Raw genomic sequence first — 23,625 nt, forward strand, 5'->3', positions numbered from 1 at the left:
CGGGGGACAGGGACAGGGGCGGGACACGCGACACCCGGCGCGTGCGCAGTGGCGCTCAGGCGCCGGCAGTGGCCGCGCGGGGCGGCTCTCGCGCGAGGTCACGTGCTCGCTGTCAAACACGGGGCGCCGTTACCTGCGTCAGGGCGGGGCCAGGGTCGCTCGTTGATTGGTTAGAAGCGGCAACCGTTCCTCGCTGCTATTGGCTGGCGGCCGGCTTGGGGCGGGGCCGCGCTGTAGAGCGGCGGTTGAGCAGCGGCAGTTGGCGGCCGGGGCGTTGGAGCGGTTGGTTTGAATCGGCGGGGCCAGCGGCGGGCGCGGAGAGTGTCGCCGCCATGAGGAAGAGGTACGGGGCAGCGGCGGGGATGGGACGGGACCCGGGCACCGGGTTGGTTGGGGCGGGAGGACGGACCCGGGGTGGCGGGGGGGAGCCTCAGCGCCAGGGGTGGGCGGCGATGGCGGGGGGGGACCCGGGCGCCCGGGCGGCGATGGCGGGGGGGACCCTTAGCGCCAGTGGTGGGTGGCGAAGGCGCCGGGGGGACCCGGGCGCCAGTGGTGGGCGGCGATGGTGGGGTGGACACCCGGGCGCCGGAGGGACCCGGGCGCCAGTGGTGGGCGGCGATGGCGGGGGGGGACGGGGCGGGGGGGGACGCCGGCGCGGCGATGGCGGGGGGGGGGGGGGGGGACGACGACGGGCCGGCCGGCCGGGGCGGCGATGGCGGGGGGGGGGGGCGGGGACGGGCCGGCCGGCCGGGGCGGCGATGGCGATGGCGGGGGGGGGGGGGACGACGGCCGGGGCGGCGATGGCGGGGGGGGGGGGACCGGGCGCCGGGGCGGGGGCGGTGGGCCCGAACCCCTCCCGGCGGCTGACGGCCGGTGGCCCCATTGCCCTCAGTGAGGTGCTGGCGGCCGAGGCCGTGTCGTGCCTGAACCGGGCTATGGCGGCTCTGCGGGCTATCTGGGAGGAGATCGGCATCCCCGAGGAGCAGCGCCTGGAGCGTACCGATGTCGTTAAGAAGCACATCAAGGTGAGAGGCGGGGCCCCCCCGGTGGTCAGGTGGGGGGGAGGAGGATGCGTTCATCGTGAGCCCCCGGGAAGCACTCTGCCGAGGTCCCTGGGACAGATGGGCCAGGTCCGGTGGGAGCCCCCTGTATGGGCTGGGAGAGCCCCGGGTATCCCTGTGCCACCCTTGCCCCGTGCAGCCCCATCCTGCGGGGCACCCCGCGCTGCCTGCCCCGTGCCCTTGCCAGACTCCTCCTGCGGTCCCCGCTTGCTTTCTGTCCCTGCAACATGCTCTAACCACACCCGTGCCACAGGACCTCCTAGACATGATGGTGGCAGAGGAGGAGAACCTGAAGGAGCGGCTCTTGAAGAGCATCGCCATGTGTCGGAGGGAGCTTGACGCCCTCTGCAAGGAGCTCCAGCTGGAGCCCATCCAGGTGAAGTAGTGCTTTTCACTCCTAGAACCCCGCTGGCCACGCTCTGCTGCTGCCTGGCCTCTGCCCTGCTGTCTCAGCGAGGTCAGAGCTCGCAGAGAAAATGCCTGTTTGAAACCACTTTTCCTGATGCCTGGTAGAGCCAAAGGTGCTGTGGCTCCTCGCAGGCTGGGTGCTGGGAGGTGGTTGTGAGGAGCCCAGGTGTCTTGCAGCACCTCATTTTGTTCCTTGCTGCTGTGTTTACACTTTCCTGGGGAACTACTTGCTCAGAAATAGGGCTTGTGTCCCAGGTCTTCATTTGGGAAGCTTAAATATCTAAGTCAGGTCTGTGAGAGTTGTGGCAGAACTGATTTCTGGAATCTTCTAGGTGGAGGAAGGAAGTACCATTCTGCAGATGGAAAAGAATTTGCGCACCCATGTGGAAGTGTTGTTAAAGCAGAAAAGGGACAGGAAGCAGGAGCTGAAAACCTTGCAAGAGCAAGATCGAGATTTGTGCGACATTCTCTGCACATCCCTGTTCTGCATTAACAGTGATGCTGTGCCCAGCCTGGAGGACCTGGATCGTTACAGGCGCCACTTGGCCTCCCTGACCGCTGTGAAGGTAAGCGGAGAGGGAGCGAGGACCTCACTGTGGGTGGCATGCAAGGTGCTCGCTGGTTTCTAATGCCACTTATCACTTCCAGGAGCAAAGGCAGGAAGAGTTTGTCAGCAGGAAGCGGCAAATCATCCTCCTGATGGAGGAGCTGGACCACACTCCAGACACAAGCTTTGAGCGGGATGTGGTGACCGAGGACGAGGAAGCCTTCTGTTTGTCTGAGGACAACATTGCTGCCCTCCAGAATCTGCTGCAGCAGGTATGTTGGCGCACTGAGGCAGTGCTGCATGGCAGCTGATGGCATGGTTGGCATCACGATGTAAAGAGTGAGTGCTGGCTTTTCAGCACGCCTGTGTGTTTGAACATTGTTTGGGAGCTTTTGCAAGGAGATTTTGGGAACTGAGTGAGTGGCTTCGCTAGGTGCAGTATACCAGATGGTCTGCTCATGCCCTTCGGGGCCAGGCTGCGCTGGTGCTGACCCCGTGCTCTCGCCCCTGTAGCTGGAAGCCCAGCGATCCCTGAATGAAGCTGTGTGCACAGAGCTGCGCTCCAGAATTGTTGCACTCTGGGAAAGGCTGCAGGTTCCTCTGGAGGAGAGAGAGTCTTCTGCGGTGCACGTGGCTGGATCCAGAGCCAAAACTAGGAAAGCTGTAAGGACTGTTCTGTGCTCTTGGAGGGGCTGGGGCTGGGGAGCAGCAGCTCTGTGTTTTCCACTTGTTTGCTCAGCCAGAGTAGAGAAGCCACTTCCAGCAGTCAGGTGTGAGATGAGCAGGCCAAATCCTGCCCTCATGCGTGGAAAAGCTGGGAGTTGGTGCTGGTGACCACCTCATCTTAGGAAGCAGCTTATGCAGAAGATAAATCCTGTTCTGCTCCTCTTCTCATGTTGCCTTCTCTGAGTCTGTGCTCTCATCTTGTTGGCAGTTGCAGTTGGAAGTGGACCATCTGGAGGAGCTGAAGCTGCAGAACATTAGATCTGTGATTCAAGGAATTCGGGCAGAGCTGGCTGACTACTGGGACAAATGCTTCTACAGTCAGGAGCAGAGGGAAGTCTTCAGCCCCTATTACGACGGTGGGTGCTGGCTCTTCCTGTTCATCGATTCCCCTGTGGGAGCTGTGGGCTGCCTGCTGGCGCATGGAAATCCCTGTTGCCTCCTGAACATGCTGTTGTATTCTCTCCAGAGGACTATACAGAGACCCTGCTTGATCTCCACGAAGCTGAGGTGGAGAAGATGAAGAGCTACTATGAAACACACAAAGATCTGTTTGAGGCTGTCCAGAAATGGGACGAGAACTGGAAGCTGTTCCTGGAACTGGAGGTATTGTCTGGGCAGGAATGTGCTCTGTCTGGCTGGGTGCTGGGTCACTGGGTAGCGCATGCCTCTGCTCCCGTATTCCAGGGAGGCACTAGGAAACCACAGTGGGTCAGTGAGGGGATGGGGTGCTGTACCTAGGGCACTGGTATGGTCTGGGGGGGGGTTGCTGCGCAGCAGGGATGGCTTGCTTTCTTCAGCACCTCAGTCCCACGGGGGGGTTTGGTGGGCTGGGGGACTGGTTGGTGTGTTTGGCTGTCTCCTGACCTCCCTTCTGTATTAGAAGAAAGCATCTGACCCCAGTCGCTTCACCAACCGTGGGGGGAATCTGCTGAAAGAAGAGAAGCAGCGAGCGAAGCTGCAGAAGACACTTTCCAAGGTAGGTTCAGCCCTGGAGAAGAATCTGTAGTCCCAGATAAGCATGTGTAGTGCTGACTGAGGAGAGAAGGGCAGCACCGAGAGCCGGCGAGGGGTGTCTCTGGGCATGGAGATGCCCATGTTCAGGAGGGCAGTCTCTTGACACTGCCCTTGTGTCTTGATCAGTTGCAGGAGGAGCTGGAGAGCAGGGTCCAGGCCTGGGAGCAGGAGCATGAGGGGACTTTCCTGGTGAAGGGGCAGCGGTTCTTGGAGTATGTGATGGAGCAGTGGCAGCTGTACCACCTGGAGAAAGAGAAGGAGAAACAGGAGAGGGTGAGTGTGAAACTGAGCGTGCTGCCTCTTGGCCTGAAGGAGCCTCAGCTGCATTGAATACCAGCGTGTCCGTGTCCCCTGCCTGTACAAGCTGGAAAACTGCTCCAGCTGCTGCCCGGGGCTCTGTCTTCTCATTCTCTGCCTGGAAGTGGCTCTGCATGCAGTCACCTCTCTTTGATGGTGTGTCTGGTGTCCATTGCTTTTGGTGTCTGTGTGCATTGACCCCCTTTCTCGGCCCCAGCTGTGCCACAACTGCAGCTTGGCTCTGGATGCCTGCTATTCTGTTGAAATAGCTGCTGCTTGGCTGTGCCAGACTGTCCGCAGGGCATTGCCCGCTGCCAGAAGCCTGCCCTTCCCCTGGCGCTCCACAGCTCTGCACCAGTTAGTAAGTGCAGATCTCTCCCACAGCACCTGAAGAAAAGCCGCCAGATTGAGACCGAGATGATGTATGGCAGCACCCCACGAACACCTGTCAAGCGGCAAGTGCTTGGCCCCCACACGCCTGGCAAAGTAAGGAAGGTAAACGGTCTGTGTGAAGCAGCGTAGCTGTGGTGGGAGCAGAGCGCTGTCACTGGGCTAGAGCCCTGCCCTGTCTTAGGCTGGCTGGGGTCCCGCATGGAGCTGGGGGGAGGGTTTGGGGTGTAGGGGAGGCAGGGAAAGGGCCAAGGCCGTGGGCACCTCTGTTCTCCCTGGGGACCAGCGGGCCTGTTGCCCTGTGATGCGCTGGAGGCAGGAGGCTCTGTGCAGCCGGGAATTCCACCTCAGTTTCCCCAGCGCAGTGCACCTGGTGGCTTCCCCCCGTGTGACATGTGCTCTGCTTTTCCCCTCAGCTCAACAGCACCTTCCACTCCAGGGCCACACCCAACAGTACCATCCGTTTAGCTTTTGGAGGAGCCGTCTACCACTCGCCAACATCACGGTTGCCACCTTCTGGAGGGAAGGTAAGGAACTTTCCAGGGAGTCCCTGCCTGGCAGGGTGGGCTGGGCAGGAGATGGGTGAGCTCGACTGCTGTCCTGCTGTGTCTCACTGACTCCCCTGACAAGCTCCTGGGGTACAAAAGCACCTCTTTGTCTGTAGCCCACTGCACTGGGCTGCTGCGGTCCTGGCAGGATGTTTCTGGGACCTGAGGGAGGAGGAGGGTAGGAGCAGCGTTCAGGGAAGTCTTCCTCTAGCCCAGATTTCTAGTGTACCTCTGTGCTGAGCCTGCAGCTTGGGGGGTCCTTCAAATGTGGGTGTAGTGCTGTATTTTTCTGGGATCAGAACAGGGTCCTAGACCCTGGAGGGCTCCTGGAGTGTAAAACTATTCTGGCACTGCAGAGCAACATTGAAGCTAGCTCAGCTCTCTTAGCTCTACTTGATTTTTGTGTCCCATCTAACTGTCACTTCTTCCTGTAGACTGGCCAGGCTCGGACCCCCAGCCGCATGCTTGTGAAGCCTTCCCGTCCTGGACGCAGGGAGCAGAACAAGGAGAACATGTCCCACCTGAATGGAACCACCCTCAGCGGTGGGTGCACCCCTACAGCCCCTGCCCAGCGTAACCAGAGCGTTAATTCTGTTGCCAGCAGCTATTCTGAATTTGCGGTAATTCACCTCTTTTAACCCACCTCTCCTCACTGGGCAGCACTGAGGGTGTGCTCCCTCATCCTAGAGCACCTGGTGTCCCCGCGCAGGATGGCTGTTCCTGCCAGTGCCTGCCAGTTCTACGCAGAGAACTTAACATTGAGGTTTGGTGGCTGAGGCTGACTACTGCTCATGTCACATAAAGGCCCTGAGCAGCCCAGTGGGGAATAGACAAACACAAGAAAAACACTGATGCTGGGGGGGACACCTCCCAGCCCCATGCAGGGGCAAAGCCCTATATAGCACAGCCCCCCTGGAAAACAGCCCTGTGCAATGATGCAGCCGCTCTCATAAGGTGGGTATGTCTCCAGCTGCTTGGGCAAAGTCTCCCCCCTGAGGTCCGAGTCCCTCGATGCTGTGCCTTCTGGGGGTGGTGGCTCCCCAGCCTCTCCCAGGGCTGCAGCGTGGTGGCCTGGGCGGCTGGCAGCACACAGCTCAGGTGCTGCCCTAACTCTGTCAGTGGGAGGTGGGAGGGAGGGTCTCCTGACGCCCTGGCAGGGGCAAGCCTTTTCCTGCTGCCTGCACAGACTCATCTGTCAAATGCTTGCGTGGGACCCTGCTCGCTGTTCCCCCATGCGCTGAGCCTGCACAGGGACCCTAGCAGTTGTCCCACCTTTTCTCTCTGTGGTGTGCTGGGTGAGCAAGGCTGGGAAGCTGCCCTGGCTGCTGAAGAAGGTGCCCTACTGATGGACGGGGCTTTGCTGTCTGGGGGTCCTGCAGCAGCCTCTGCCCTTCCACGAGGATGGGCTGAGCCCAAGCTTTAGCATCTTCTGACACCAGAAAGCCAGGCGCCTTTCTTCCCTGTGGCAGCTAAGCTGGTGTGCCGTGCCCCTGGGGGTGTGCCGAGGGTTTCCCTGCAGCCAGGCTGTGGTCCCGGGCTTGGCACAGGGTGCTGGCTTGGCACGGAGGTGGATTCCTGCTCGGCGTTCCCTTCCTCCAGCAGCTGGGCATGGCTGTCCCTGCCCTGCTCCCCCCCGGCTGAGGGGCAGCCTGTGCCGGAGGGAGCCGTGCTGTTCCTGGCCCGCAGCTCTTTGGGCTACGGGTTCCTCCTGCTTCCTGGAGGCTGAGGGCTCGGAGTTCTTTCTCAGCTGCTGGCTGCCAATGCTTTCCTGCCCTCTTCTGAAGCAAGAGCTGGGTGGGGAACCCCAAACAAGCAGGAGCAGCCTGGCCTGGAGCCACCCCTGCTTTCTCACAAAGCCATGAAGCAACAGCTCTGTCCCTGCCGCACGCTCCCTCCACTCATCCCCATCTCCTGCTTCTTGTCTCCACAGCGCGAACTTTCAAAGGCTTCAAAGTGTGACAGCAGCTCCCGCGTTCTGAACTCCACCACTGCCTTCTCCTGAGATGCTGTCTGCGGCGCTCCAGCTTCTCCTAGCTGTAGTGAGTTGCTGCTGAGGCCGAGTGTTACACAGCTCCCCCCGCAACCAGCCAGCCGGGCTCTTTGTGGGGCAGGGCAAGGGGGGTTCCTGATTGCTGGGGTAGGGTGTGAAAGGGGACTTCTTAAAAACTTGTTTTTAAAAAATTGTAATTAAAGATTTAAGTATGTTGTATTAGAGTAGCATAGCAGTGGGTGCTGGCTCCTGCCCCCGGGGGAAGCCATTGGTGCTTGGACGCGGGGCCTCTGCCTTGCTGAGCATGCTCGGGGACAGACAGGACCCATTTCATTTCACAGAGCTGGCCTCAGTGCCTTTCCTTGCAGGCTTTTTTTCCCCTGCATATTTCCGTAGCATCTTCCTTTCTCAACATCACAGCAGGCTTGTTTTACCTGGCATTCCCTTAGCAGGCTTTGTTTGGCCCCAGAGCACTGGCCTCGCCCCTGCTGGGGGGGCAGCAGCAGGGCACCTGGGGCGAGGCAAGCCTGACGGGGGGGTATGGCCTGTACCCTGTGGAGGGGCAGAGCCTGCAGCAGGGAGTGCCAAAGCAAGCAGTGCTACCAAGGAAGCAAGCTACAGTGAGACAAGATCTTCTTCCCTGCCATCGGGAAGGGGGGGCAGCTTCTCCTACCCCCAGGACCTGCTCTGTGCCGTCCACCGCTGCCCTCCCTCACCCTTCGCCCTGGCAGAGGTCAGCGAGCCCAGTGCATTGGCGGTACAATACAGCCCTGGGCACTGTTTAGGGGGGCCTGTTTGCACCTTTGTTAAAGAAGCTCTGTATATATGTTATTTGTCCCTGGTCATGGCTAATTTGCACCTTGTTATCACTACACTCCCCCCCACTTGCTGTTATGCTACCAGTTCGTTCCCCTTGTTCTGTAATCTGTTCTGTATATATGTTAATGGAAATAATACTTTTATGTGTATATAGCTGCTGCTGTTTGTGTGTCTGTGGGGTGACCAAAGGTGCCCCCGGGGAGGAGGGCTGGGCACAGCTTTAAGCTGGGGCTGGCTCCAGGGGGGCTGGAGGAAGCTGGGAACATCCTTTGTACGCAACACAAAGTACCACCACAGCCATTATGGAAAAATAGATACAATAAATATGTTCAGCCTTTTGTTTAGTTGCCTTGAGCACTCGTGCCATTGCAGCCTGGACTCTGGCATGTGAATTCAGTTCACCATGGGCTAAACCTGGCCCGATCCAGGTGTGGGGGGCTGCCTGCCTCAGCTCTGAGGGTCCTGGCAGGAGTGGAGCTTGCCTCTGTCTTCCTCACTGCGGGCAGCTGTAGTGGTGGGGGGGGTGGGCTTCAGGGCCCTCACGGCTCCGGCTCCAGCACACAGACGTAGGTGGTCCAGAGCCCACACACCACCTCCTCTGCCTGCAGCCCCTCGGCCACCAGGTGCTCGACGCGGCGTGGCTGGTCAGAGCTGGCATTGTCCCTGTGTCCCAGCTGCCCATATTTACCTGCAGACACCACAGGCGTGCCATGATGTGAGGGAAGGAAGGTGAGAGCACCCCATAACAAACAGCTCCAGCCAGGAACCCATGAAAGTGTTCTGCTATGGAGCCTCACAGTGATAAAATACAAGTAAATATAAAGATACTTGTATATATAAATAATACAATGTGTGTATATATATGTGCATTATAGATATAAAAATGTATAAATAATATATATAATATAAAGTAAATATAAAGATAAAATACAAGTAAAAGAGGCCAACAGTAAGGAAGCTGAAAACAAAAGCTGGCCCTGGGGAGGTGCTGTGCTGTCCCAGAGCAAAGGCATCACTTACCCCAGCCCCAGGTGTACAGCTCGCCGCCTCCTGCAAAGGGGACAGCACCCATCAGCCAGCGCCCACACTGCAGCACGGGGGGCCACTGGCCCCCACCAGCCACCCCCACCCCGCTCCCAGGCAGCAACCTGCTTCCAGTGCTGCCTGCCACCCCGAGCCAGGAACTCACGTGTGATAACAGCCGTGTGCCGGGACCCGCAGCTGACCTTGCTGACCTCCAGGTCCTGCGGCAGATCCAGCAAGGCTGGGAACGCCTGGATGGAAATGAACGCGGTGCCCTCAGCAGCTGGCTGCTCCTGGCGGGGCGGCAGCTCAGCATTCCCTGGGGAAGAGCCAACTCTCAGTTCCCAGGAGCGACCAGGCCCCACCAGCATCATCTGCAGGCTTGAACCACACCAAACTGCCTGTGGCCCTGCAGGACCTGGCAGCACCCACCACCAGCAGCACCCTCACCTGCACCCGTGTCCTCATCCTGTGCCTGCTCTTCAGCCAGCCCTTTGGAGGGCAGAGCTAGCTGGCCCGACTCATTCCAGCCCCACATGTACAGGTCTCCTGCCTCTGTGTGTGGGAAGTGCAGCAGGGGTGGCCCCAGAGCAAAGCTCAGCGGCAGCAGCTGGCTGCTCCAGGGTCACCGGCACCCAGTGCACATGGCACAGCACCGTGCACCAGGCTCCCTGGGACCAGGTCCAGCCAGGGCTGTACGCTGCCACCAGCCACCCTGACCACCCGACACAGCCCCCTCACCGCTAACGCTGGCCGAATGCCACCCGCCGGCTGCCACAGTCTGCATCGGCACGCCGGCCAACGCCTCCACCAGCCGCGGCTCCTTCACCGACTCCAGGGTCCCGTGGCCAAGCTGCCCATGCCTGTGGGGAGACACAGACAGACAGACACCTCTCATACCCCACTGCCCTCCAGCCCTTGCACCTCTCTGCCCCACCATGAGCCCACAGTCCTGACTGAACCCCTTCCTGCCTGCTGCTGCCCCTGCCCCCAACCCAGCCCCCGGACCCCCAGGACCCCCCTCTGCTGGGCCCCAATGGGGAGGCAGGAGGGTGCCCCTGTGCCCAGCCACGTGGGAGGCCGGTGGGTGCTCGCTGCGCCGGTGCCTGGCGGGCTGGGCAGGCAGGCTGTGGCATGCAAGGCTGTAATTCAAGCAGCAGCTGCACAACAGCCATGAGACAAGAGTCTGGGTTGTCGTGCAACAGTGCGGCAAATGACACAGCTCTGAACTGAGGAACATGTTTACGAGTTAGTCCATTGATCATCTAACCGGTCGCTGAGCTCGTCTGGCCCATGCTGAGCCAGGAATTAACAGTGCGGTCAGCAATCAGTGCAGCCCCACGCCTACAAGTGAAAGCAGGGGGATCCCACGAGGGGACAAGTTTGGGCTCATCCCAGAGGGTGGCACCAGCTGGACCCACATGCTGAGGTCTGCAAAATCCTCCCTGCCTGGGCGAGCTGTGCCTCCACGGGTGCTGACAGCAGCGCTGAGCACCAATGGCTCCAGTGCAGGGGGGGCCAGGCAGTGCCAGCCCCAGCCTGGGAGAAGGCGAAGGTGACGAGGTACACACAGTGCCTGGGTTCAGGCAGCCAACCCTGAGCTGCTGAAGGAATAACCACAACTGAGGGAAAGAGCTCACACCAGAAATAGGGAAAAGCCGAGCGCCGGTGAGAGGGCGAAGCCCAGCACAGGGCACCCCATGCACAGGGCCAAGACTGACAGCCCAGTTACGCCTGTGGTGAGCAAGCGGGATATAAAGCACCAGTGGCTTTAATTGTGAAAGCTGTTGCAAAAGCAGGAGTTACAAAGGGCTATAAAAGTAAAATAAACAGCTCAGGCGCATGTAGCAGGTAACTAGTGTTGCATCCCGGGGATCATCAAAGTGTCAGAACAGAATGCCAAAAACTGTGCTGAGGCAATGATGTTGGAAAGATGTTTCGTTTTTCTTCATGGGGGTATCAGCAGAAGACCAGGGCAAAGAGATGCACCCAGCGAGGCTGAGAGCAGGGCTGGGCCCCAAGCACAGCCACAGGCACGAGCAGCAGCTCCGACAGCCCACAGGCAGGGTTCGCAGCAGCCGGAAAGGGGCTCCCAAGCAAGTGAAGGTGACCACAGCCTGCAGTAAGAAAGGGGCTACAAAGGCTCGAGTGGAGCCACCACCTAGCTGTTATACAGCAGAGCGGCAACACTGCAGGACATGGCACAGGGACACGTTAGAGGATTCTCAGCCTTGTTAAACAACCAAAGCTTAACCACGGCATTTAGTTTTTCCAAAACAGTTAATCCTAAAATACACATTGACAAGTGCAGAAACCTTTCCTCCAAAGGGAAAGCAAAGGATAAGATAACGTGGTATCTGCAAATGCAACAACTGCTGATTTAAACTGAGTTTTACATTGGCTATGAGAGCCACCAGCCAACAGAGAATGGGGAACAAGGCACTCCTGAGCCGATCAGAAACATCAAGGGAGGGTGATGGGCCAGGTCACACAGCTCTGCTGACTACGACCGACAGCCTTTGGTGGTTTAAGACGAACACTGATCCCTTCCACCCTACGGGTATTAACAACTAACGGTTACTGCCGTCAGGACTGATCGCACACCAGCACCCTGACCCAGTGCCAGTGTGTGTCTGTGGCACTGGGGATGTACAGCTGCAACCCAATGGATTTATGGGGCTCAGCAAGACCCAGCGATGCCTCAGCTACACCCAGTAACAAGCCCTAGAGCAACGGAGCCTTAGTGGCCTATGGCTCCCAGCAGATCTTCGCGGCGCTGAGATCCAGAGGCTGCACCGCTGCATGCTGTGGCCCTGGCAGGGGTTTACCCCCCTGTGCCGGACCCGATGGCTGGATGGGGCAGGAACCCAGAGCAGTCATAGATGAGGGGCTGCAACGCCGTGTACAAGCGCCGCAGATGGCAGCACAGGTAGGAACTGGCACCTTGTGTTAACCACACCTCAGCCTTGGGGCAAAGGGAGAAGCAGGAATCCCTCGCCCGGCCAGGCAGTAGGAATCACAAGATCCAAGGGAGGGACGGAGGGACGGCCCGGAGCTGTGCCCTCAGTCATCGTCTGGGAAAGCATTACTGGCTGTGTGGCAGCCGGGCAGGATGTGCAAAAACACCTCTAAGAGATTAAACTGAGCGATGCCTCTGGCTGTTCACTGCACCCAAGTACAACTGCTGGCAAGCTGAACAGGGAAAGGAGAAGGCGCTGTAACTCAACAGCGCTGTATGTAATGACTTAAGAGTTATTAATTGCAGCTCAATAATTATGTGCAACACCATGAATAACAACAGTATCATGAAGTAATAAGTGGTGTGTTTATTAGTCAATTAGTTTACTGATCATGTACTCACTTCATTAGATTATTTTACTGTGTTGACTAATCCATCATCACTACGGAAACCTGAACCAGTTTGCATCAAGCCTGCAAGCTAACGGGGGGCTCAGACCCTGAGGGGACCCCCACCCTGACATCCTCTCACCTGCATCCTGCGCAGTCCCTCCTGTATCCCCCACGTCCTCCCCAGCCTCCCTGTTGCATCCCCCAATATTCCCTCTGCATCCCCCCAGCACACCTGGCGTCCATCCCTGCATCACCTGCCTTCCATGCCCCTCCCCCCGCCCCATATCCTTAATCCCACACCGACCTGCCACAGCCCTCCGGCCTTCCATCCTAGCCGCCCGGGAACCCACTGCTGTCCCACCCATGGCCCCTACCCCCACCCACGGCCCCGTACCTTCCCCTCACAGCCTTGCACCACCACCTATGGCCTCACACCTCCCCTCCACAGCCCCACAGCCTTGTACCCCCTCCCACGGCCCCACACCTTCCTCCACATCCCCATAACACCCCCATAGCCTCCCCCCCCCCCCCCACCATGGCCTTGCAGCCCCCCCCCATGTTCCCATACCTCCCCTCTATGGCCCTGTAACACCCCCATGGCCTCATTCCCCCTTCCCCAGCCCTGTGCTCCCCTCTATGGCCTCATACCCCCCTCCCCAGCACCATGGCCCCCTCCACGGTCCCACACTCCCCTCCCCAGCCCTGTGACCCCCCTCCCCAGCCCCGTAACATCCCCACACCCCCCTCCCCAGCCCCGTGACCCCCCCCCCCGCGCTCACCTGCCCCCACCCCAGGCGTAGGCCTCCCCGGCGGCGCCCAGCACCAGGACGTGCTCGTGGCCCAGCGCCAGCCGGCGGGCCCGCAGCGCACCGGGCAGCGCGGTGAAGAAGGGCGGCCGCGGCGTGGCGAAGCCGCCGGGCAGCAGCGGCAGCGGCGGGGGGCAGCGGGGCTCCGGGGGCAGCGCCCGGCTCCAGGCGGGTGCGCCCTCCCCCGCGCCCCGCAGCGCCGCCGCCCGCGGCCAGGCCTGGGCCGCCGCCGGGCCCCGCAGCACCACGTGCGTCTCCGAGGGCAGCGCCTCGGCCCAGCCCGGCAGCGGCCGCCGCAGCCCCGCGCTCCGCACCTCCAGCCCCGCGCCTGCCGCACCGGGCCGTCAGCGGGGCGCCGCACCGGGGGCACCGGCGCGGGGAGGGGGGGGGGTGGGTGGGTGGGTGGGACACGGACGGGGGCACCCCGGGGGGACCGGCGCGGGGGGGGACGGACAACCCCGGGGGGACCGGCGCGGGGCGGCGGACGAGACGAGCAGACATCCCGGGGGATAACGGAGCGTCCCGGAGGGACGGGGATATCCCGGGGGGAGCGGCGCAGGGAGGGGGACAGGGACAGCCCGGGGGGCAACGGAGCACCCCGGGGAGACCGGCACGGGGACAGCCCGCGGTGGGGAACGCCAGCATCCCGGGGGGACCCGCGCTGGGAGGGGGATGGCGCATCCCTGAGGGGACGGGGACATTCTGGGGGGACCGGTGCAGGGACGAGGGACATCCCGGGGGCCAATGGAGCGGGGAGGGACACTGGGACATCCGGAGGGGAATGGAGCATCTCGGGGGAGCGGCACCGCCGGGGGAAGAGGAGGACTCCGTCCCCGGGACATCCCGGCGGGACCAGCACTGCGGGAGCGGGTGACATCCCGAGGGAACCGGCGCCGTGGGGGGCGTGGGGAGGTCCCTCCCGGGGGTCCGGCGTCAGGGGCCGGGGCGAACGGGCTATCGCGGCGCGGCGGGGAAGGGCGGGAGCGGGCACCCGCTGTCCCGGGGCACCGGGGGCAGCACCGGGCGGGCCGGGGGGCGCTCACCGGTCTCCACGACCACGTAGCTCCAGGCGGGCCAGACACGGCGGATCCCCTCGGGGCCCGACTCCAGCCGCCAGGGGCCGGGGCCCGGGCCCGGCTCCCCCACCGCCTCCTCCGGGCTGAAGCCGAAGACGAACCAGGCGCGGCGCGGGGCCGCCATGGCGGGGCGGGGCCGGCGGGAGGGGGCGGGGCCGGCGCCGGTACCGACGGGAGGGGGCGGCGCCGGCGGACGCAGGGACAGAGGCGGGGCCGTGGTCCAAGAGCAGCTTTAGTGCAGTGTCACCGGGCGGGCCCGCCGCCGTACCGGGCCCCGGCGTGCAGGACCCCGGGCCGGCCCTCCCGGTTAAGGCAGACGGTGCAGTGGCAGCGGTGAGCCCCATCCTCCCCCTCACCCCGGGGCAGCGGGCGCAGCCCCCGCGGGCAGCAGGACCCCGGCCGGGGCAGCCATCCCTGAGCAGAGCATCGTGTGCAGGCGGCCCCCAGCCGGGCCCTCACTCCTGCCCGGCGCTGGGTTTGATGAGGCCATAAGCCACGGCCTGTGCCAGGCTCTCCTTGGCCGCGTGGGCCACGCGCGGCTTATCCTTGTCCTTGGCGAGCACCGAGAGGATCTCCAGCATCTCGCTGGCAATGAGCTGCTCGGCCACCTCCCGCTCGGCTGCCATCATGTTCATCACCACCACGGCCCCGCGGTGCTGCAGCTCGGTGCTGGGGCTCAGCAGCAGCGCCTGCAGGATCTCCAGCCAGTGCACCGTCTGCGGGGAAGAGGGGAGCCACGCTCAGTGCTGCCCCCCCCCCCGCAGCCCTGCTGGCCCCCAGCACCCCCAGCCGGGAGTCAGGCTGAGGGCAGGAGAGGTTGCGCCAGTCTCCTGGGGCCAGCACTGGGACGCAGCTCCAGGACACTGTGGGGAGGGAACATGGAACACGGGGTGCTGTCCCAGGGGGACCCGAGTGCCCCCTGCTTCACTGCTGGGCACTCACCACCTGGGGGATCCGCTTGCAGATGGGGGGGTGCAAGGCGGTCAGCATGGCCAGGGTCCCCGAGGCTGCCCGACGCAGCTTCTCATCCTCCTCCCCGCTGTACAGGACCATCAGCTTCAGCCGGTCGTTGCCCTCTGCCAGGAACAGCTCCTGCACCTGCGGAGGAGGAGGGGGGTGAGTGGGGGTGCAGGGGGCCAGAAGCCCAGCGCAGAAGCCCCACGGGCCCTGGCCCAGCCCTCACCTCCTTGCTCATGGCCATGTTGCACATGCACTCCGTTGCAGCCAGCCGGATCAGCTCGTGCTCCTCGAACATGTACCCCTCAATCATGGGCACAGCCTTCTCCTTCAGGATCTTCTGCCTGGGACAGGGCGTGTGTGAGCGCTCCCTGCCCAGGGTAGCACACCTCTGGGCCAGACAGGGACAGCGCACTCCCTCCCCTCCCCCCTGGCCCAGGCCAGCCCCTACCGCAGCCTCTCACTGATGCCAGCCAGGTTGGTTAATGCCATCAGCCCCTCAAAGTTCTCCAGGCCTGTGCGCTGAAGACGCAGAAGGCTCACCAAGGGCCGGACTACCTCGTAGATCTGTGGAGACAGCAGTGCAGGGCACGAACTCAGAGAGGGGCAGGGACTCTGCACCCCGTGGATGGAGCCCTGAGCCCAGCCTAAAGGCAGAGCTGCTCCCATGGTCAGGCCTGGGCCATCGGGCCTTAGTGGGGAACACCAGAGGTCTTGCCATCTCCCGCTCCCCAGGAAAGGGCAAACCCATGCTAGCAGTTCCTGTGGTGCAGATCCCACCTCGGATCACCAGCCCTGTGGCCTTTAGCCCCAGGGCTGCCAAGTCCGTTCCCAGTGGGTAAGGAGGAGCCGAAGCCCACCCTATCCCAGATGCTGCACACTGGGACCAGGGCAGTTCCGACCAGGGCAGTCCCTCCTCCCTCCTCGTGCTGCTCAGCCCAATGCTTCCCCAGAGCCGACACACACCTGGCTGCAGCAGCCCAGGCATAGACAGTGGGGCACAGCCAAGACTGTGCCCGCTGCTACTCCCCACGTGAGCCCCTGTGCAGCCCTGACTGCCCACGCAGGGCCCCTGCTTGTCAGCTGCGTCCCCGCAGCCCACAGCGGCAACACTCACCCGCTCTCCAGGGAACGCCATCTCTGGGTTGGAGGTGATGGTGATCTTTGCCAGGGCCTGAGCTGCCTTGGCCTGCCCCGCCTCAGTGCCCTCCAGGGACAGCGGGATGAGAGCCTGCAGGCAGAGACACAGTGATCAGTCCTGCAGCCAGGTCACAGCAGCCCCAGCTTCCGCTGGTCTCATGTACGAGGGAGCCAGTACGGTCCCCTGCTAAACCACAGCCACCCCCCCAGAGCCCCACTGCACAGCACACGCCAGCAGCACAGCGGGGCCTGTCCCCTCACCTTGCCTCCTCCTTGCGCAACCACACCACCCCGGTCCTCCGCCTCCTCCACCAGCGCCAGGAACACTCTAAGGACAAAGTGAGAGCAGCCGGAGCACCCGGACACCCGCAGCAGGCCTATGCTGCACCAGGCTCGCAGACATCCCATTTGTTCTCCTAGGAGCTTGCATTCACCACAGGCACAAAAGCTTGCCGGCAGGACACCGGCAGCCTCCCTCCCTGCCATCCCCAGCATGTCCATACCTGGAGATCAGCTCCCGGCAGGAGTTGGTGAGCGCCGGGTTCTCGCTCTTCACCATGCAGGTCAGAGCTGACACCACACCAGCCGTCAGCAGCTTCCGCACCCGGCGCTTCACAAAGTCTGGCTTGTCCTATCCCAGAGGCAGAGTCACCACTTGGCTCGGTGGCACTAGCCTGCCGCCTGCTGCCATCTGCTGTGAGGTGTTCCCCCTCGTCCCTGAAGGCCCTGTCCTCACTCGAGACTCAGGACTCGGTCACACCCACACGCCCTCCTACAGGGCCAGGGCTCCCGGCAGCTCCCCAGAGCAGCCGTGCCCTGCTCACCTTGGGGTGCTGCTCCGGAATGTGCTGCTTGGCATACTTGGCCAGCTCCAGCATCTGCGGGTCCGGCTCCTCGTGATCATAGCTGTTGGTGCAGTTCACTAGTGTGGAGGCGACGGCGTAGAGCACACTCCTGTCCTCTGACTGCAGCGATAACGGGGCCCCCATCACACCCACGATGGAGAGGACAAGACAAGGGCTCGAGCCCACCCAGCACCATGGGGCCCTTCCACACCCCAGCCCCATAGTGTGAGACCCACAGCCCCCTCTGGCACATTTGCACAGCGCCAGGGTGCCCCCCACCCAGGGCCCTCCATCACAGCACTCAGCACGCACCTTGGCCAGGTGGAACATGGCCTGCATGGCTGCCTTGTCCTCCACAAACTCCTCCTTGACATCCGCATCGAAGGTGAGGTAGGCCAAGCCCTCCACCACCCAGCGCCGTGTGCCCGCGTCGATCGTCTCATTGCAGAGCCACCTGGGAGAGGGGCCCCATGAGCCCAGGCTGCGGGGCACCCTGCCCAGCTGCCCCACCATGCCCCCACCCAGCAGCACTCACTTGCGGCACTGCTTGGCCAATTTCATTGTGGAGCCCTCGGCAAACTGCTTCATGCTGAAGTCGGTGCCTCCAGCAGATCCCAGCTTGCAGAGCCCCTGCAGCCAGGAGCAGACTCAGAGCAGGAACGGTCTCACGGTCACCCCAATGCGTCTCCAAGATCCCCCAGCAGCGAGGGGACAGCGCTCAGCACAGCCACTCCTCCCATCCCGCCACACTCCTGGCACACTCACCACCAGTGCCCGGATGCGAATGCTGTCCCTCTCGCTGTGCTTGTAGATCTCCTTGAGCAGGCTGACGCCGTTGGCAGTGATGAAGGAGGCACGCTTGGCCTTGTCGGCAGCGTGGATCAGTGCCTCCACTGCTACCAGCTGGTGTGCCTCGCAGACGGAGGCACAGAGGGACAGCACGCTGTCCATGATCCCCTCCAGCTCCAGCACCCTGTTCCCCGCATCTGAGGGGCCCTGCAGCAGGCATGACACCGTCTGGATGGCCCGCAGCTTCCCAGCCAGCTCAGGCCCCTTGAACCAGCTCCTGCAGGGGAAGACCACCAGGAAGGATAAAGCTGGTCCCACCCCACTGCCTTCAGCCACACGCAGCCCCACCCGCCGAACCCCAACACAGCAGGTCTCAGGTAGCTCTGCGATCTGCTTTTACCACTAAGAGCAAATAGGTCTGGGGTGCTGCTACTTCCCCAGAAGGCTGCTGGCTGTATGAGACCGAACCCCCTCTCCACCCCCAGGGATGCCGGGCTCACCTCACGTAGTCCTCGCACAAGTGGTGGAAGTTTTCCCTCTCAGCATCGCATTTCAGGTCATCGTAAAGTTTGCTCAGCAGAACTGAGGCACTCATCCGACTGTTCTCCGTCACAGGCAGGCTGCCCGGGGTGCCGCACACTGTACTGCCCACCTCCAGGATCTTCTTCAGGCCTAGGAGAACATGAGGTCAGTCACCCCAGCGAGGGACAAAATGGGGTGGGCAGGCAGAGCCAAGGCACGCAGCACCCCAAGGCAGAGGGGTACGCTGTTCTACTCACCCTGGTCGATTACCCAGAGGCTCATGCTGTTATTGGTCTTCTTTGGCGACTTCCTGGGCACCACCTTGATGAGCAGGTTGAGAGCATTGTCACGGCCGTGCGCAGAGGCCCCTTCCAGCACTAGCAGCTCCAGGAGGTGCTTGATCAGCAGTTTCAGGTCCTTGGAAGAATCTTCCAGAAGAGATGGTGCCCGGCAGTCAGTGCCATGGGCACAGGCCTCACCTCCACCATGGTAAGGCTGGCAGGAGATGCTGCCATGACCAGGGGCTCCTCTCCCCCAGCTCAACCTTTTATTAACCCTAGGCCAGAGCCCCGGCGCTGCGGCAGGGAGCAGTGACAAGGTGGGCAGTGGGAGAAAAACACACTGCAACTCAGTGCCTCCCCAGGGTGCTCCCCCCAGCCCCCACCGGGCAGCCAGCACGGCAGGCACTCACCCAGCACCACCGCGTCCTCCTTGCCACGGAAGTCCTTCTGCAGCCCCTCCTTCAGAGACTCGAACATTACATGCAGAAGGTTGCAGGCAGCCAGGGAAACCTGCTCGTGCTCCACGCCCAGCACCGCTGAGAGACGAGGGGCCCCCAGCTCTGCCAGAATGGCCATGGTCTGCAAATACAAGCACAGCCATCTGCTAGAGACTTTGGGGAAGCCTTGGCACCTCCCAGCACCTTATCAGGATAGCTCCCCACTGCAACAAGGCTCTCACAGCCTCAGGTCTGGCAGGTGACAGTTCAAAGCTCCCCTGCTCAGCAGAGCTGCAGCCAGCTGCAGGCAGACACTAGTGACGCTCCCCTGCCTGACACGCTTCGCAGCCTCCCCAACATTGATTTCCCCTGGGCCAGGCCCCACCACAAAGGAGACCTGGACTATGGTGGGACCTACCCGGGAGCGGTGCCCAGAGCACAGTCCAACCAAGGTGCGCAGGGCCGCCAGCATCAGGTCAGCCTTGGCTGTGTCGAGGAGCTGCGTCAGCAGCCGCACACCATCACTTTGGAAGATTTTCTCTGCTCCAGCCTCCTCTCGTGCCAGCACAATCAGGTTCTGCGCAGCCTGGGAAAAAAGAGAGTTGTGTCTGGGTCATCTGCCCACGAGGATGCAGCCCACTGTGCACAGGGAACCTCCGCAGCAGGAGCTGGCTGGGCAGCCAGCAAAGCCACAGGCACCCACCCGCCTTCCACCCCCAGTCTCTGGGGAGCATGTTTTACTGTCAGGAAGCCTGGCCTCACCCAGGCAGCACCATTCAGACAGCAGTGCTGACCTGGGAATACCGTTCCTCCCCTCCTCGCCTTCCAGCCAAGCTGCGTTGCCCTCCGCCCCCCCCGAGCTCAGACCTTTTGCTTCTTGTCCGCATCCTTCTCTTCAGGATCCAGTAAGATCTGGAACATCTGCTCTACCTTTGAGTCCGTGCAGGACATGGCCTTCATCTGAGACAGAGCAGAAAGAGCATCTCAGCCCTCACCGCCTCCATCAGCCCACCACACCCACCCACAGAGAGAGGCACAGGAGCCCTCAAACCACACACTGCCTCCCCACTCACCTTCTCGTGCATGCTGCTCCCCAGGGCGCGCAGGGCCTCCTGGAAGGCCTTGTTCTTGGGCTCCAGGCTCACACACCGCTGCAGGTCATTGACAGCCTGGTCCAGGCGGCCCAGCTTCTGCAGTGCCTGGCTGCGGCGGAACAGCGCCTTCATGTCCCGGCCATCGGCTTCAATGGCTGTGGATGAGTAGGGAATCTATTGCACAGCCCCTGAACGGCTTCAGTCCACCCACACGGGCAGTGCACAGAGACTGGTCCCCCACTAGCCACCACTGATAGTACCTTTAGATGCATCAGCCTCTGCCTTGGCATAGTCCTCCTGCAGAGAGAAGGAAAGAGTCAAGCAAGAGGGAAATGCCTGATGTGCTGCCTGTGCAGGCCTCACTCAGCCCAGCCTGCTGCAGGCTGAGGCAGGACCTGCTGCTTTAGAGCAGAGCAGGGAAAGGACTGTGGAGTTTGAGGATGGGAACAGCATCAGAGGACACTGAACCAGTATAGCAGGACATCCCATCCTTCCTAGAATGCAAACCTCACTGGGTCCCCAAGAAGCCCTAGGGCCCCCAGTGCTTTTCAAGTGCTCACGGTCTACTCGAGACCCTAGGTTCCTTGTGTTCCACCCTGCCTCAGAGAGTTCCACGCTGGGAGATCAGAGAAGCTGTGACTGCCTGGGAAACAGCCCCAGCACAGACACACAGCTCAGGCATGGACAAGGGTGCCCTGCCCAGGCCCTGACAGCCCACCCAGGAGGTGGCACAGCAGGCAGGGCCAGGAGAAAAGGTGAGCAGAGAGAAAACACCAGGCACCATCCTGTCTGAGGAGTGACAGCACCCTGCCCAAGGACCGACAGGGCCTCTCAGCACCAGTGCGCAGCTGGCGAAGGGGCCAGGCCAGGGCAGCTGCCAGCAGCACAGCCCCAGCAGGCCAGGGCGGCTGGGCAGGTTCCTGCAGGGCCCGCGGTGACGCACCCGCCCGGCACTCACCAGCTTCAGGTAGCAGGCGGCCCGGTTGCGGTGCAGCACGGCTCGCTCCGGCACAGCGTCGCACAGGTCCAGTGCCTGGGTGTAGGCAGCGAGGGCGGCGGCGTGGTCCCCAGCCTGGAAGAGCTCATTGCCCTGCTCCCGCAGCTGCCCCGCCGTCACCTGCCAACGGGCACCGGCTGGGACACGCGTGTCAGGGGGCCCGGGCATGGCCCTGAGCCCCCACAGCCCCGGGGACAGGCCCAGGACAGGACCCCGCTGCCCCCGGCTGCCCCGTGACGGGCCTTGGCCACCGGGCCCTGCGCAGCGGGCCCACACCGGGCCCCCACCCGCCCAACCCGGCCACGGTGGCCACAGCTGTCCCGGGACGGGCCTTGGGCACCGGGCCCAGCACACCAGGCCCCACCCGGCGCCCACCCGCCCAACCAGGCCATGGCGGCCACCTTGCCTTGCCCTGCCCTGCCCTGCCCTCCCCGGCCCCGCCGCTCCTGGCCCGCGGCCGCTCACCGCCTCCCCCATCGCGCGTCTCCCGCCGCTCCCGTGGCGTCACCGCCGATCGCCCGGGGAACGCGGACGCCGCCGCCCGTGTCACGTGACGGGGGCCGGGCCGGGCGGGGACCTCTAGCGCCCCCCCGCGGCCCGGCGGTGCCGCCACCGGCCACGTGCGACCTCGTGTGCCCCTCAGTCCGTCCGTGTGCGTCCCCGCCTGCCCCCCCGCCCCGCCGCACCCCCGGGCAGGGAGCCCCGGACCCCCCCCTTGGACCCTGCCCTGCCCGCGGCCCCCCCCTCAGCAGGCGCGGCTGGGGGGCAGCGGGGAGCGGGGCCCCCCTGGGAGGCCGCAGGGCAGGCAGCGGGCGCAGGGCAGGAGGCGGCCGAGGCGGCAGCGCCGGGTCCGGTAGAAGTGGAAGAGGTCGACGGCCATAAGGAGGAGGATGAGGAGCCCGTAGAGCCCCACGAAGGGCAGGGCCAGCGGGTTCCTGTTGGGGGGGAACACATCTCAGGAAGGGGTGGCCACGGCCCCCCACCAGCACAAGGCACCCTGCGCCGGCGAGAGCCCCGCTCTGGGCTGCAGGGTGGCACCGCACACCCCAGCCCCCCGCAGCCACAGCAAGCCCCCAGCACCGCCAGGCCAGCCCCGCCGCCCCCTCCCACCTCCCGGGCACCAGCAGCCCCAGCCCAGCCACCGCGGCTCACCGGAGGAGCCCGGGGCCGGCCAGGCTGGAGAGGTTCACCCCAGTGAGGGCCTCCAGGGCCAGCTGGGAGCAGCAGGTCTTGAGGGTGAGGGGGCTGCGGCGGCAGCAGTAGCGGTAGTCGGCCGGGTCACTCAGCCGTGGGCAGTAGAAGCCGGGGTGGTAGCGGCCGTCGGGGCCTGCATAGCCCTCGCAGAGGTGCAGGTTCTGCACCGAGGCTGCGGCAAGGCGCGAGAGCTCAGCGGGCACCGGGGCTCAGCCCCTGCGGCAGGGTGCCACAGAGTCTGTGAGCTTCACCCCTGCAGCAGGGCGGGCCGGGGGGCCAGCAGCCAGTGTGGTGCCGCGGGGACAGGCTACCAGCTCCAGCGTGGTGGCCCTTGCAGGGATGCTGTGCTGCGGAGCAGAGCCCTGCGAAGCTGTGGCAGGGACAGGCTGGGCTCGAGCATGCTGGCCCCAGGGGGCCTCAGCACAGGAGCCCCCAGCTTAGCCCGTGGGGTGGGCTCAGGTGGCAGCAGGGCTCCAGCCCGGTGGGCAGCACCGCTGAGCATAGCCCCACACGGCAGTGCCTGCTGTGGTGTGCACCATGACCTCCAGCACTTGCCACGGCCCCAAGGGCAAACACAAGCGAGGAGCGTGATGGTGGCAGATGGGAGGGGAAAGCCCCTGGGCCAGTGGGCCAGCTCCCATCTTGCCGTGCCGAACCCCCTCCCTGTTCCCCACCGCCCCACAGGGACAGCACCCTCACCCCACAGACATGCAGGACCAACCCCGACACCACCACACCTGGACCACCATCCCCAAGTGTGCACAGCTGCCTCCCGGCGCAGACCCCCCAGCCTCCATCATGGGCTGTCGGGGAGCAGCCTACAAGGGACAAGGGCCCAGCAGGGATGGGGAGAATGGGGTCAGGGAACAGGAGGGGTGGGAGCGGGGCTGTACCTGTCCCAAGGAGGCCGGGGCACAGAGCTGTGGCAAGGAGCAGCCGGAGCAGGAGCCCACCCTGCATCTTCCCAGCTGACCCTGGGCAGAGGCAGCTCTGGCTACAGCAGAGGCAGAAACCACAGCTCCTCCTGCTCCCGCCTCCATCGCGGCCCATCAAGAGCTGCTTGGAGCCATTAGAGCCTCCTTCACTCGCTGCCCGCTCCCCAGAGACCAGGGCAGGAGGCGGGAGCATTGCTAATGAGCTTCTTCTCAGGGGCCAAGTGCAGGATGGGAGGTGCCACCCCCACCCCACAGTGGGGCACCAGGTCCATGGGTACCGGTTGGGCATCTCACCCCACCTGGGGCTCCCAGCATTGCAGGCAAGGGCCACAGGGCAAGTGCCTGGCCCTGGGGCTGTGGGCAGGCAGGTTGTGCTGC

The 23,625-nt window shown here is 63.2% G+C and overlaps 4 protein-coding genes across 8 annotated transcripts; 1 reads left to right on the forward strand and 3 right to left on the reverse strand.

The window, feature by feature from the left end:
- The first annotated feature begins 82 nt into the window (after positions 1 to 82).
- PRC1 (protein regulator of cytokinesis 1) lies at positions 83 to 7,953 on the forward strand. 3 transcript variants are annotated; one of them, XM_056345024.1, is made up of 14 exons: positions 83 to 343; positions 893 to 1,025; positions 1,315 to 1,437; positions 1,802 to 2,035; positions 2,118 to 2,288; positions 2,530 to 2,679; positions 2,951 to 3,098; positions 3,209 to 3,345; positions 3,623 to 3,718; positions 3,883 to 4,029; positions 4,438 to 4,548; positions 4,860 to 4,970; positions 5,426 to 5,611; positions 6,922 to 7,953. In XM_056345024.1, exons 1-14 carry the CDS (start codon positions 333 to 335, stop codon positions 6,991 to 6,993), a joined length of 1,830 nt encoding a protein of 609 aa, XP_056200999.1. In that variant the 5' UTR covers positions 83 to 332; the 3' UTR covers positions 6,994 to 7,953. The 3 variants fall into 3 exon arrangements, with proteins under 3 accessions (XP_056200999.1, XP_056201001.1, XP_056201000.1); XM_056345026.1 differs by having other exon boundaries at positions 5,426 to 5,534; XM_056345025.1 differs by having other exon boundaries at positions 4,438 to 4,539.
- A 171-nt stretch (positions 7,954 to 8,124) lies between these two features.
- Positions 8,125 to 14,402, reverse strand: RCCD1 (RCC1 domain containing 1). Of its 3 annotated transcripts, none has more exons than XM_056345029.1 (7): positions 14,024 to 14,251; positions 12,954 to 13,308; positions 9,565 to 9,686; positions 9,274 to 9,378; positions 8,990 to 9,142; positions 8,821 to 8,850; positions 8,125 to 8,488 (listed from the first exon to the last, which is right to left on the reverse strand). In XM_056345029.1, the coding sequence occupies exons 1-7, from the start codon at positions 14,178 to 14,180 to the stop codon at positions 8,340 to 8,342; spliced, it is 1,071 nt and encodes a 356-aa protein (XP_056201004.1). In that variant the 5' UTR covers positions 14,181 to 14,251; the 3' UTR covers positions 8,125 to 8,339. The 3 variants fall into 3 exon arrangements, with proteins under 3 accessions (XP_056201004.1, XP_056201005.1, XP_056201006.1); XM_056345031.1 differs by having other exon boundaries at positions 8,351 to 8,488; positions 8,990 to 9,074; positions 14,024 to 14,268; XM_056345030.1 differs by lacking the exon at positions 12,954 to 13,308 and having other exon boundaries at positions 14,024 to 14,402.
- Positions 14,403 to 14,504: 102 nt separating this feature from the next.
- On the reverse strand, positions 14,505 to 21,713 carry UNC45A (unc-45 myosin chaperone A). The gene is made up of 20 exons (XM_056345021.1): positions 21,584 to 21,713; positions 21,080 to 21,238; positions 20,382 to 20,418; positions 20,101 to 20,276; positions 19,895 to 19,987; positions 19,446 to 19,613; positions 19,001 to 19,169; positions 18,567 to 18,737; positions 18,288 to 18,459; positions 17,764 to 18,064; positions 17,534 to 17,628; positions 17,311 to 17,452; positions 16,978 to 17,118; positions 16,657 to 16,784; positions 16,415 to 16,481; positions 16,131 to 16,244; positions 15,465 to 15,580; positions 15,240 to 15,357; positions 14,999 to 15,154; positions 14,505 to 14,772 (listed from the first exon to the last, which is right to left on the reverse strand). Exons 1-20 carry the CDS (start codon positions 21,593 to 21,595, stop codon positions 14,512 to 14,514), a joined length of 2,796 nt encoding a protein of 931 aa, XP_056200996.1. The 5' UTR covers positions 21,596 to 21,713; the 3' UTR covers positions 14,505 to 14,511.
- Positions 21,714 to 21,851: 138 nt separating this feature from the next.
- On the reverse strand, positions 21,852 to 23,272 carry LOC130153003 (protein shisa-like-1a). The gene is made up of 3 exons (XM_056347394.1): positions 23,206 to 23,272; positions 22,271 to 22,484; positions 21,852 to 22,053 (listed from the first exon to the last, which is right to left on the reverse strand). The coding sequence occupies exons 1-3, from the start codon at positions 23,270 to 23,272 to the stop codon at positions 21,864 to 21,866; spliced, it is 471 nt and encodes a 156-aa protein (XP_056203369.1). The 3' UTR covers positions 21,852 to 21,863.
- Between the last annotated feature and the right edge of the window lie 353 nt (positions 23,273 to 23,625).

The sequence above is a fragment of the Falco biarmicus genome, chromosome 7, assembly GCF_023638135.1.
Source record: "Falco biarmicus isolate bFalBia1 chromosome 7, bFalBia1.pri, whole genome shotgun sequence".
Lineage (NCBI taxonomy): Eukaryota > Metazoa > Chordata > Aves > Falconiformes > Falconidae > Falco > Falco biarmicus.